This window comes from Solanum lycopersicum, chromosome 1 (genome assembly GCF_036512215.1).
Source record: "Solanum lycopersicum chromosome 1, SLM_r2.1".
Classification (NCBI taxonomy): domain Eukaryota; kingdom Viridiplantae; phylum Streptophyta; class Magnoliopsida; order Solanales; family Solanaceae; genus Solanum; species Solanum lycopersicum.
In genome coordinates, this window is record NC_090800.1 from 82,257,452 (window position 1) to 82,272,020 (window position 14,569).

General features: G+C 26.6%; 1 protein-coding gene across 1 annotated transcript; it reads right to left on the reverse strand.

Moving 5' to 3' along the window:
* Window positions 1–3,627: 3,627 nt before the first annotated feature.
* ACS2 (1-aminocyclopropane-1-carboxylate synthase 2) lies at window positions 3,628–6,544 on the reverse strand. Its single transcript, NM_001247249.3, is given in 4 exon segments — window positions 3,628–4,851; window positions 5,730–5,890; window positions 5,976–6,104; window positions 6,203–6,544. Coding segments are annotated over 4 exon segments (1,458 nt in total). The 5' UTR covers window positions 6,374–6,544; the 3' UTR covers window positions 3,628–3,854.
* Window positions 6,545–14,569: the final 8,025 nt, after the last annotated feature.

Sequence of the window (14,569 nt, forward strand, 5' to 3'; positions counted from 1 at the left end):
TAAATTAGATCTATCACTTAATCATGATTGAATATTATATATTTTCATTTAATTTTTTTTATTCTCTCTAAACTTTTAGGTGGTGTTTGAATTGACTTAAAAGTTGATCAAACTTATTTTTAAATTAATTTTTTATTTCTAGAGTGTTTGATAAATATAAAAAAAATAAGATAAAAAGTATTTGGTATTATAAAAAATGACTTAAAATAATTCAAAAGTCTCCTCCTACTTTTTATTTTTTTAATTTAAAAATCTTTTAAAATAATTTTCTATTTTTAATTTAAAAACTATTTTTTTAAAGTCAATTCAAACGAGGTCTAAACACCCGTCACGGGATAAAACCTAATGTGACCTTTTTACATAAAAAGCAAAAATAACATTTTTTTATATATGTAAACAATTTTAGCAGATAAAAAATTGAGATTTGAAAAGAATGTCAAGATGTAAGAATACGTCCAAACCGACAAAAAGATTTCAGTATAGTTTATTACTCTTCTTTTAACTTGTTTCCTATTAAAAAATAGATCGTATTTTAATTTCATTTTAATCAAATACAACAATTATCTTTTTTCCTTTTTATATTTTACTCATAGTATTAATTATTTATTTTTATAATTACTTTTAAAATTGGATACTATGCTAAAATAATTATGTCAAATGTTATTGGTATGAAGTTCAAATATAACAAACAAAAGCAAATGATGAAAATAGTTGGTAGCAAAGAAGCTTTGAAAACATAATGCGATTGTTGTTTTTTTTTACTCTTTCACTTAGAATCCTATGACTATTTTAATTTCACAAGAAAAAGTCAACATTTGTAAGATCGTTTACTTGAAACTTAAGCAAAAACATTTCGATATTGCTTGCTAGCTATATGGTTGGTGATTTTAGTCTTTGATATATATCCAACTATATTCATACTTGTCTTTAATTAATTAATAAATTAATTGTGCTTTATTTAGGATTTAGGGGTAAAGATAATGAGTGATGATAACAATACACTCCCTATTGTTAAGTGGTAGTCAGGGGCGAGCTACTTCGACGAAAAATTATATTATTTATATATGGTTAAAATAAATTTTATATGTATATATAATAGACGTTGAACCCCTTTCGGCTATTTCTCTACAGATTTTGAACCCTCTTATTAAAAATTATGAATCCGCCTCTGATGATAGTGATAAAGTTCAAATTGACGGTGTTAAATGAATGGATTAAACTTTTTTTTCTTAATTTTGGGGTTCTTAGACTTTGTCATAATGTCACTACCCATTCATGGTCATTGAAGATTAACGGGAAAGATGGGAGCAAGTAGGGCTCCGTTTGAATCGGTTCGATTTTAAAATTTGTCAATTTAACTTATAAATTATTGATTTGTAAAGATGTTAAATTAATCATTAGTAATGAAGTCGTAAATAGATTAGACTGATTTTATATAATATATCAAATACATATTTTCTTTTTATAAATATTTCAATAACATTTCATCATATATTTGTTCAAATTAGAGCGGTTCATATAATTCATTATTTTATAGGTTAATTTTGTCACCAACCCTATAGTCCAAACTAAAGTATAATAAAATACATAATTATTCAACAATACGCATACCGTATATATACTTTTAGTCAATGATTTGGCATGTATTGGAACACATTCCACGTGTATATAAACCTAAGTCAAAATCAGAGTTTGTAGTACTTGAAAATTAAATGAATTTGAAAAAATGTCAATTAATGATATGAAACTCATGTTGTATGTAGCTACACATTTATTCCTTTCACTTTTCGTGTGATCATACAATATGTTTCGTGATTCATGCATTTTATTGTTAAAAAAATAATACTATTTCATAATTTCTAAAATAAAAACATGCTTGTTCCCCATCACCAACTTTTTTTTTTTGGGGTTATTTTACATTTTCTTATACTTGATCTTGTCTGTAATCTGAAGCTCATAAAAAGGTAATATTATCATCAAATTATCTTCCATTCACTTTTTCTGACCATATTTAGGTAAAAGTTTTATAATAAGTAATTATTTAGTTTCATTGTTAGAGGCTTAAAGTAATAAAGAAATATTTATCAATCTCCTTTTTTAGTGTTAAACAATATTAAACTAATATAATACTGCTAAAATTGTAGTATGAATAAGATCTTTTAATCTTTAAACGAAAGTTAAGTTAACTAGATCTGATTTCTAATAGAAAAATAATCAAAACTTGAATTCAACTCAAACAAAACTTTAATATGAAATTTGTTTTTTTACTTACCTTAGTCATTTCAATATAAATATTAAATCATGAAATAAAGCCAAGGAAGCAAAATCCATGTTGGAGACATCGTTAGCATCGTTCACATGAGACAATATTTTCATCTCAAAAGTCTTATTAATCGATATTTTTTCTATTCATTGTAATTGTCATATTACGTTTTTTAAAAGTCATTGATTAACTAAAGTTAAAATATATTCATTTAATATTTTAAATAAAAATTTTAAATATTTAAAAACTATATAAAAAATATTATAAATTATAATTTTTCTACATATCAATATGATAAAAAAATATATTATAAAATATCAATCAAAATTATTATCGTTTGATTTATCGAAGTTTAAAAGGCTTTGGGTGGGGTTGACTAAAATATTATAAAGTCGTCCGACAATTTAACTCTTTTCAGTTGGACCCTATGTCAGTTTGTCTTCCAATAAATCCATTTCTTTTGTCAACATTTTCTATTTACATATTGGCTCAATTTATGTGGCGGTTTGACTGGATATCAAATTCTATAATAAAAAGTAAATATCAAAATTTTATATTAATAAATATGTACGATATTCTTTTATAAATAGATTAAAATAAAATAAAATGTATAGTAGGAATAAATTCAAAATATTTGTATTTCTCTTGTCCAAGTCATGCCACACACTACTAGAAATGAATTCGAAAAACAAGTTTGATAAACAGTAATGTAGTATTACAAAATTAATCATATGTCAAGTTATTCGAAATCATAAACTACAAAGTATGATAAGTACTACTTATCAACTATGAAGATGTGATTAATTAGACAAACATGTAGATTGTGAATTTCTAATAATGTTTTTGCGTTTGATGTAATTGATTAGAGGACATTATTATCGTGTACTCATCTCCAAATGATAATTTCTCCAAATTTAGAGAAAATAACTGATTATAGTTTAATTTGTATTTGAACGTAGAGAAAATTCAAACTCCTAATCAAAATCATTACATATAAATACAAGTAAAAAGAGTATGTCAGACTTTATCTCTATTTAAAAAATAGATAAATTATTTTTGATAGACCCTCGATAAAGTAAAACATAAATAAAAAACTAGGAGATCCATTTCTACTCTATCATCTGGAGTCAATCCCCCACAAACACACACTGTATTTTTCCATTAAAATATATACAAACACCATAATTTCTCCATCTCAATTTATGTGACACATTTTAAATTTTAAAATTTATACAAATTTATCTTTGATTGTAAAGTTTTCATATATCTTATCAATTATTATGACTTACGACACTTTTTAAATATATAAAATATATGAAATTTAATAATAACAATATAATCGAGAAAGTCCAATAAATCAAAAGATTCTAAGAGTCATAACATAACTTCACTTTTGCATTCATTAATTAGCTAAGACAAATTATGATGTCTAAGTACATAGACCAGTTGTCAATACATACGCTAACAACTATTTCTGAAAATACTCCTCATCCTACATACTTATTTTCTTTTCCTATTATAATCTTATTCTTACAAATTTTTTTCAAAATATAAAAAAACATAAATTAAATTCTTCCCTTTTAATTAAGTCTTAACGAACTAATGGTGAGGGAGGAATAGGTGACGAAAGTGGTGACAAAACACTTTCATCATACATTCTTTTCGAAAAACTAAGTCTCAAATTATTCTTCTTCCATTGTTGCTTCTTTTCCATCGAACTCGATTTATCTCCACTTTTCTCAACACCTACGAACCTCCGAATCCTCGCGAGCGCAATATCAACCGTTCCATCATCCATATTTGCAAAACAAACTCGGAACCACCCTGGCTCTTGACATTCAAACGAAGATCCAGGCGAGACGTTAAGCTTAACATCGTTTATAATAACTCTCCATAACGACATTTCGCTATCGAAAGTCGATTCCCTTAAAAGTGGACGCAAATCCATCCAACAAAAAAGCCCCGCATTATTTTTCAAGCATTTAATTCCCACTTCTTCAAGTCCATTAGTAAAATGTTTGTGCCTTTTACCTAACCTCATCGCGCTTTCTCTTAGAAAATTATCGACGAATTTTTCGTCCGATAGCATTGCCGCTAAAAAATATTGCGTTTGTGTAGATACTAAACCGAAACTCGACATTTTTCTAGCACAATTAACGACATCGTCGTTAAAAGAATATATGATTCCGACTCTAAATCCTGGTAACCCCATGTCTTTTGAAAGACTGTAGACGATGTGAACTAAATCTTTGTTGCAGTAAGTCATTTCCTGTTCATCGAGGATTTCAGCTATACTGACGAATTGAGGCGTGTCAAAGACAGTGGCTGCGTAGATTTCGTCACAAACAAGGTGGATGTTGTGTTGGTTGGTGAAACTCAAGACACTTTTCAGTGTGTCTTTGTCCAAAGTGGTGCCCAATGGATTTGATGGATTGGTCAAAATCAAACCTTTTACTTTGATGTTTGATTTTTGTGCATTTTCATATGCTTCTTTTACTGCTTTTGAAGTAATTTTGAAATTATTGGAGCTCTCACAGTGAATTGGAATAAGTTGTACTCCAGTTCTCCATCTTAAATCTCTGTTAAATCTGCATTAGTCAATTGCCAAAAATATTGTTAGTTAGGACTTAGCAAAATATATATACTAATATATGCAACAATTGACTATTGTAAAATGTATAACGTGCTTTTACTAAAAATAAATAAGTACTAATAAAAAAGATATATATGTCAGATGTTATCTTATCGATCCTAATGAAATAACGAGACAGAATAACAAAATTTTGACTTGTGGTAATTACTCTCTAACAAGTCATAGTCAATGTTTGAAATTTTATTTTACCTCGATAAGCAATGGTCACGGGTCAAGCAAGAAATTAAAGTGGGGTTCAATTCTTCAAAAAAGTTCTCAGTAATAGACCACTATACCTTAATTCTTTTTTTTAGTATTTTGTGTATTTTTTATTTCTTTCCTTATTAGTCTTTTGACTATTATTTTTTTATATTTCTCTCTTTTCAATTACCACCAGATTTTATTTTTTGTTGTTTTATAAGTGTGAATACAAAGCTTCACGAACAAGCTGGATTCCACAAAAGAAAGATATTATGCTATCATGTGTTTAATATAAGAATAATAAAATTCAAGAAAGAGCTTGCGTGATAATCCAGTAATTAAGACTAATTAAACTCTCGCTGTCTTAAAAAAGAATGACAACACATCTATTATTAATTAATTAATTAATTAATACACCAGAATGTTCTTCTGATGGCTCAACATAAAAAGACAAATCCGCCAAAGGAATTAAATTATATACATCGTTAATATACTGAATCGTTTATATTATTAGGTACTTTGATGAATGTGTTACAATCTTGAAAATTAGACAATTTATTTGGTAATACAAATAAAAAAAAATGATTTGATGATTTTAATTTTTTTTACACATATATAATTAAATATACTTACGCTGGGTAGTATGGTGAAGGTACTAAAAATGCATCGCCAGGATCAGCCAAACAAAATATAATTGTCTCATTAGCTCCAGTGGCACCACCAGCCATAACAACTCTTTCTGGATCAAATCTAACTCTTCCTCCTCTTGTTTTCTCCATAAATTTCGCAATCGCCTGATTAAATAAACTCGTTAGTTAAATATATTAACGAATTTTTATACTATCAGTATAATTTAACTGACTATAGTACGATACGTACTCTTCTGAATTCAGGCAAGCCATGATAATCTTGAAAGTTGGCAATGGCCTTGAATGATTTGATTCCTTCAGAACAAATTGAACCTTTTGGGTTTCTCTTAATCCAATCTTCTATCAAGTCTAAACAAAGCTACAAAAGAAATTTAACGCCATCGAGGTTTCAGAAAAAAATTATAATAGTCTGTTTGGTCAAACTGCGAAATATATAAATAAAGGATAATTAATTACCTGATTTTCAGCAAGACCCATTTGGATAACTCCGTTGGGGTTTTTTAGAGGGTGGAAAGGATCACTATCGTATGCTTTCCACCCATCAAAATATGGCGAGTTTTCGCCATGCTCTTCATTAGTAGCCAATTTTGATAAGATTGAGTTGGTCTTTGCAATCTCAAATCCCATTTTTTTTTACTAAATGAGTTTAGAAGTGAAGAAATTAAAAACTGAAGAGAATTAAGAAGATGAAGATTAATAAAATGTACACAACTCACAAGTGCTTTACTTTAAATACTTCTAATAAATAACTAATTGTATTAAAAGTATTATGTGTTTGTTGTAGTTGTGTTATGGTGTAAGAGAATTAAGGAATGTGAGGGATATATATAAGGGGAAAGACTGAAGTATGTAATGAGAACATGTCAACTAACGTATATAAGAATTACATCAGAAAATAAAAATAGAAAAGTCTATTTTATTGTTCAAATCTTGGAAAATAAAAGTACGCATTAAAAGAAGATCTACGATTCTTACTTTTTTTTTTTCATAGCTCTTTTAAATGTTGGATATTTGACTAATTTAGGGTGCATTTGGTAGGAAAAAAAATATTTTTTATTCATATTTGGTAGCTTAAATGTTTTTGGAAATTTTTTTTTAAGAATAATTTATTTTTCTCAAATTTAAGAAAAATGATTTTCCTTCAAAAATTAAGAAAAATATTTTTCAAAATTCTATTTTATCTTTAAATATTTTTTCTTATCCAACCCAAAATCCGCCCCTCCCCAACACAAAAAAAATACAATTAAAACTTTTAAAATTTCTTATGTTTTAATTATTTTTACCCCTAGCCTCGAACCAACCCCCAACAACCAAACAAAAAAATATATTTTATAAAACTATATCATATTTTAAAATAAAATTATTTTTACGCCACCCTGTCAAAAAGAATTTATTTTTAAAAATATTTACTTGAATCAAGTTTTGGATCGGAAGTCTGGATCGAGTTTTGGATCAGATTTTAGGGTTGATTTTAAAGGTCATCGAGGTTTTATCCTAATTCGATTGTCAGAGTCGTTTCCTGCAACAATTATCGAGATTGATTTTCACATCAATAATTATTTTCATAGAAAGTATTTTCTCAAAAATAAAAAAAGATACTTCCTCAAAAATATTTTCGGCTTATTAATCAAATATGAAAAATAAATTAAAAATTTATTTATTTTTTAAGAAAATATTTTCTTTTCTTATCGAACATACCCTTAGTCGTAATTGCTTGCGTCTAAATAGTTATATGAAATTTCATGTTCAAGCTAGAAGCTACACGTGAGAAAGAAAAAAGTTGAGAATACAATGGTACTACTGGTAATTTATTTATTTATTCTTTTTACCTTTTTCAAGTAGTTTATATAAATAAATAAAAATATAATAGGGATAATTACTTTCCTGGGAAGGGACGAGAACAATGGACCGCAGATGATAATTGTAATTGATTTTGATTTGAAGATCTTACTAGGCACATTGAGATAGTTATGATTAATTTTGATCGAGCTTTTCTATCGTATTGCATTACTCTAGCCGGCCATTTAATTATCTAGTTTACAAAATATGTATAAAGTGCATACTGCATTAATAGTGTATAGTTTTTATTAAGCAGGTGTCTGGACATATTAATTACATATCATGATTTAAATTTTAAATTTTTGATCATACGATTTTATATGTATTAATTATTTATTTTAGATGTAAATAAATTTTTTAGTTGCAATTATTATTCACACCACCTTTAAACCCTTACATCATTTATTATTACAAAACATGAGAAGATTGTTTGTACTATGTGGGAGGATTATATTAAATATGTGATACTTTTTTTAGAATAGCTCGTTTGTGATTGTATGATTATACTATTGTAGTTATTAACTTTTATATATTTAGTAAGATTGCGTAAAGAATTAAGTAAATATTGATAATTTTACAATTCATAGAATTTTATATTTATGAGCAAAATATACAACTTAAAATCTAAATTATATGTTCATATAAAACTCTAGCTTCATCATTTCACATACTTATATATATAATATATATGTTAATAAACTATTTGACCAAACAATATATATTCTCAAAGTATCTTATAATAATACAGTGATTTTGATATTTCATTTGAATGGAGGCTTATCATGGGCTGCTTAATTGGCCCAGTCTTGGTTAGGCTCGTATTCCTTCCTTCTCCAGAATATTTTTGATATCAAATAGGGAATTAAATCTACAAAATAAAAATGTGGGAGAATTCATTCATTCTTTGTGTTACAGGAAGTTTCCCAACAAGCAGCACATAGAAAAATATATCAATGACTTTTCGAAGCTAATTGTATTGGTTTATACAAGACTAGTAAAATTCAATATACCAACTTTTTGACTTTGTTTAACTTAATATTGTTGAAAATCTTTACTATAGGAGGTAGGTTATTTTTATTTTGTACATATCTGGATCTTTTAATAATTAACATTCCAAATGAATTGTTAATTTCTTTTACAAAGCCGGTTTAAATTAACTTTAAAAAATTTGTAAGTCAAATTACGTTTAAACGACTTTTAAGTCAAAAAAAAAAAAAGAATAGGGGAGACCTACTTTTGGTTGATAAATTATTTTAAGATTTAACTTTGTCAAACACTTCCTAACTTATTTTTAGTTATTTTTATATTTATCAAACACTTTCAAAATTCAAAAACGGACTTCAAAGTAGATTTGATCATCTTTTAAGTCAGTGCAAACACCCATGGAATTCATCGCTAAATTTGAAGCCATAACTAATTTCTATTGCTAAACAATAGAAATATGATTTCAGGTCATCGATTCTATTAAGCCCTCGGCCTTGTATGTGTATATATAATGAATTTAAGTTTTGTGCATCATTAGTGTACAAATTATTGTAATTTTTACGCTATCAGGTAAATTGAAGGATAATATCATAACTTAGGAATAGATAATGTAAAACAATTATAGGCCTAGCTATTCTCTAATCAAATTTATAATTGAGTAATATCATTTCTTTTTTTCTTTTTTTTTTTGCGTAAATCAAATCTGTATCCCTCATTAATATCGTTAGGAAGTTGGTCAAAATTTTAAGTTCTTCATTTTATTTTAAAAGATCGTCACTATTAGTTGAATAGTCATTAAATGTGTTAGATATTGTGAATAATTCTTTAACACTTTAGCCATAGACAAGTAATGAGGATCCAAAGTGTGTGTATATATATATATATATATATATATATATATATATATATATATACCACAAATAGCCTAAGGTAACAGAGTTCTTTTTCTTCATTATATTCTTGTCTTGTAATACTGAACAGAGTGATTCATGCACTAGTACAAACTCGTTTATTACATGGCATTGTACCAAAGTGTATAATATAACAGGAAAGCCTAGATTTATTTATCCAATTTTACATAAGTAAAGAATAAACTGAAGTTGTTCGATTATAACATGTCTAGTGAAATCTGATTAAGTGGGGTCTGGAAAGAATAGAGTGTAGGCAGATCCTCTGCTCATAAAGTGCATCAAACCTTAGAAAAGACGAAGAAAAAACAATGGAGAACGCATAAGAGTTGATAAGAAAAATAAGTGCAAAGTCTACGAGAATAAACAGTAACAACAATAAAATATTGTAATAATCGAAATACAATAAATAATATATGATAAAAACTAAGGGTATATATGACTAGTACTACGACATGCACTAATAAACCAAAACCTTCTAAAAGAAGATAACACTTTATCCCTACTAACATTCTACCCTAATATGTCTTTTATGGAATAAAAATTAGGAAATCATAACACTTTATCCCTACTAACATTCTACCATAATATGTCTTCTATGGAATAAAAATTGGTATTTCCTACAAGGACGTGACTAAAAGACCTTTTGTCAAAATTATGAACGGAAAAGGGTCTCAAATACCCTTAAAGTATTGAAAATGGTACAAAATTATCTTTCATCCACCTATTGACTCCAAAATGCCCTTCTCATCCACTTATTGGCTCTAAAATACCCTTGTCATCCACCTTTGCATTCAAAATTGACCACTTATTTTAAATACTTGGCACTCAGCTATTGGTTATAATTTAATTCATTAGTATCATTTATAAACCAACCTACTACCCACTCAATTAATAAACCAATTCTAATATCAAAATCGCCTTAAACATTACTAAAACACGAAGAAATTACAAATCCTGAAGAGGTACATCCCGAATTAATTCATGTACTTTTTTAATATAATTTTTAAATATTTATGATTTATTTTAAATATTAAAATTTTAATATATTATTTTTTTTAAAAAAAAATTATCTATTAAGTATCATCACATAATTGAGACGAACGAATAATTAAGATGAACATAGTTAGACTTTTAAGTTTATCGATAATTTTTATTTAGACACTTAAATTATAATATATTTTGAGGACTTGAATGTATGATAATGTACTTCTATAGACATTTTCACCTCAAATTTTTGAAACTCATTGGCAAGAACTTTCATGTTGTTGCATTAGTAATAAGACGGGTTTATTAATTGAGTGGATTTAATTAGTAATTGGTGGTAGTAGATTGGTTTATAAATTATATTAATAAGTTATATTATAACAAATAGTTGAGAGTCATGTATTTAAAAAGAATATTTAAATAGTATAAATTTGAAACTGTTAAATAAGTTTTAAATTTTGAACCCAAATGTGGATGACAAGGGTATTTTGGAGCCAATAGGTGGATAAGAAGGTTATTTTGGAGCCAATGTGGATAGAGGGTAATTTTGTACCATTTCTAATACTTCAAGAGTATTTTAGGTCTTTTTCCGAATTATGAAATACATTTTTATTTTTATAAAAGTAGTAATTTATGTTTGATCAAGGTATCAAAAATATTTTTGAATTTTCTTTAATTTCAACATCAACTTATACTTAAAAATGCTCTTTTTTTTCTTCTTCTTCTACATCTTGGTCAAACAACTCAGTAAAATCTTGAAAATGAACATTTTTAAAGATTTAAAAACACTTAAAACAACTTATAAATTTGGTCAAACATTCTATACATCCAAATAATTGAATTAAGGGATAGCCAAAATAAAGACATAACTTGTAAAATCAATAAACGAGTTGTTTGTTCATCACATTATTATTACTTGATATATAGGGATACCTATTAGCTTAGTCCTATTTTTTGGGAGGTCACCAAAATAACGTGTTTGGAAATTGGGGCTTGACTGATCGATCACTAGTGTGTTTGTGTAATTTTTTTCTTGGATAACGTGTACATAGACTTCCAATTCTTTAGGATTAATCATACAATTCAAGATTTCATGTGCATGGGACGGTGAACAAAAGTAGGAACCCCCCACCCCTCAACACATATAAATGTGTTATATGATTATCTATGTTCTTTTAATTTGAATATGAAAAAATAAATCTTTAGATTTGTAAATATAAGCAGACACTTGTAACGTTTTATATGGCGTTTAATATGTATTTTGTCACATATGACACACATGTTTTCTTGTCAATTTTAGATAAGTTTACGTGTTTTTTGTGCACACCTATAATTAAAAGACATAGATGTCAGTTGAGTCCAAATTAAAGTACACATTCATGTTATAATATCTTCACATTACACTAACATGAATCCAAGAATTTGGGGAAATTTGATTTTCTAGTCTTTTACAAATTTTGTTTATAGTTTCATGTAATTTTTATAAGAGATTTTTAATTTATTTGTGTAAAAAATTAAAAAATTTAAATGGTAAGTGATCATAATAAGATCATTTTGAAAAGAATGAACAATTGAATGCACATACGTACCTAAATAATTCCCATGGAATGATGGAATGGGTCCATTTTTGGATCATGGTCGATTCTCTTCCGTATATGAAAGAACTAATTTTTTATTTAAAAAAAAAAACGAAACAAAACAAAAAACGAGTAATGCATGCAACACGAACATGGTGTTAATTATCGACCTAATAACAGTCATTTATATTTCCTAACTAAAATATTTATATTAAGTGGAAATATAAAGATTTTTTGTTAATTATCTATGTTGAAGGTGTAATGGAATTTAAATTATTAGTGTAATTGTTGAGTAATTATTATCACGAGTCAAATAATACATGCACAACACAATCTAAGACGAAGCAAATAGACAAAAAGAAGTAAGACCAGATTTTAACGAGTTGTTAAAAAGCGGAAAATTTATTTTTTAAAAAAATAAAATTAAAAAAAAATATAACAAATGAATTGAAACAAATAAAATGTGTCCGTTTATTATATATTATAATAATTGGAAGCCAGAACACGATTAAGTGGGTAACCGTGTAACGAAGTAATTAACTACATTGACGTATATAAATATAAATTAAGAAGATAAAATTACATTCCTAATCAAGCATTTCCTTTTGATTAATATATCATTAAAGAAACTCCATCTCAGACAAATTCTTTTCTACACTGAGGTAATGTTTTCTGTAGTTGACCATTTTCTATTAAATAAGCAAAAATGATTAAAATAATGCATGATATCAAATTCCAGCTAAAGCAACAATTTATAGATTTTAAAAAACATTTTGTAACATATACTTTTGAAAACATAATTAAGCTTTACGCCGGAATTCGCTTATTTAATTAATTAATGTTAATTAAGGAAAAGGTAGTTGAGATTGGGAAAGATCTCACAAGGTATAATTATTATTTTTTCTCACCTGACTAAATATAGATAGTCATATAGATCACGTACTTTACGATCCTTATAATTCATTACTGCATCACACTCATATGGATATAAATTACAATTACACGTAAAAAGCGAAGAAACATAATTTTATTGGTAAAACAAATATGAGTATAAATTCATTTATTCCTGTGATTTTCTCTTTTATGTTTTTTAACACGAGTGAAGTTAGTAGCATATCTTTTAAAGATATGATAATCTTTTTCCTCCTTGGGATTTATTTGATGTCCCGAGAGTTTTTGAATTTCTTTGAAGTATTTAGTTGTCAATTGAGGGTCGCATCTAAATCTGGTCTTTGTGAATATTCCATTAATTTAGGAACTTTTTAGATGTCTCTTCAAGAAAATATATTGCCTTAAAATTTAGTTTAATGTTAAATAGCTTTCAAAAATCTTAACTAAAATTGAATACATCTTGTAAAATCTCATTTGAAATGAAATAAGTCTTAAAGTGTCTAAAAGATGTACATTTGTCTCGCAAGGTATAATTAAGATTGCGTTCAAAATAACAAATATTTAAGTATAATATAGTCAAGTAGTTGGTATAAAACGACTTTGAAGACCTCAACTAGCTCAACAAAGATATGTTTTATCCACAAATTTTAAAATATTGTGTTCATTATTCTTCTTCTTTACTTTCTACAAATGTTTGAGAATTTTTTGGTACTATTATTAGAATTAATGGATAAAATTTTAATTTCTGTAACAAAAGTCAATGCAAGTAATTACATACGTGAAGCTTAAGAAATAATATTAATTGCATGCTTTTTGACTAACATGGCTTATTTGGCTTGCTGATTCCAGCCTAGCTCTGATTAAATTCCAACAATGTTCATACTATTAAGTCTACCTTTGAGAAATTTAATAGGTCTTTCATATGAGGACTTTGAACATTATTTTCTATATTTCCTGGTTGTGTTTATACTCATTCAGTGTTATAGGTTTGTTTTGATTGTAGTTGGTCACCTTGTCCAAGTATTAACGTGAAGATAGAGGTGGATTCAAAATTTTAAATTTATATATATATATATATATATATATATATATATATATATATATATATAATATTATTTAATCAATTACTATGTTGTATCAATAAATATACACACCGTTTGGAGTGAATAAGCCACAAATCGAGTTAAATTGAAAAAAGCTCTTGACTAGTGGTTTAGTTCAATTTTTGATCTGGTATTGAAAATAAAATTTGATTTTGCTTGGATTAATTTGATTTTAACTAAAGGAAATTAACCTGAGACTATATCTATATACTTTTATTTAATTTATAAATATTATTTTTTATATTTTTCATAGTTTTTATCTTTTGATATATTATTTCATATTTAAGACTTAGAATTTTGAATAGTCCAATAAATATTATATATAAGATGTATACAAATCTTACTTCTATCTTTGTATGATAGAAAGCTTTTTTCCAATTGCAACAAGTGCAAATAATTAGGGACGGAGGCGGAAGTCTAAATACGAGTTCGGATGATCTCAATGAATTTTACTTAAATAATAATGTACCATTGAGAATTTATTAAATATGTAAAAATATTAAATTTTAATCTCTTATTTTCCTCCTTTCACAC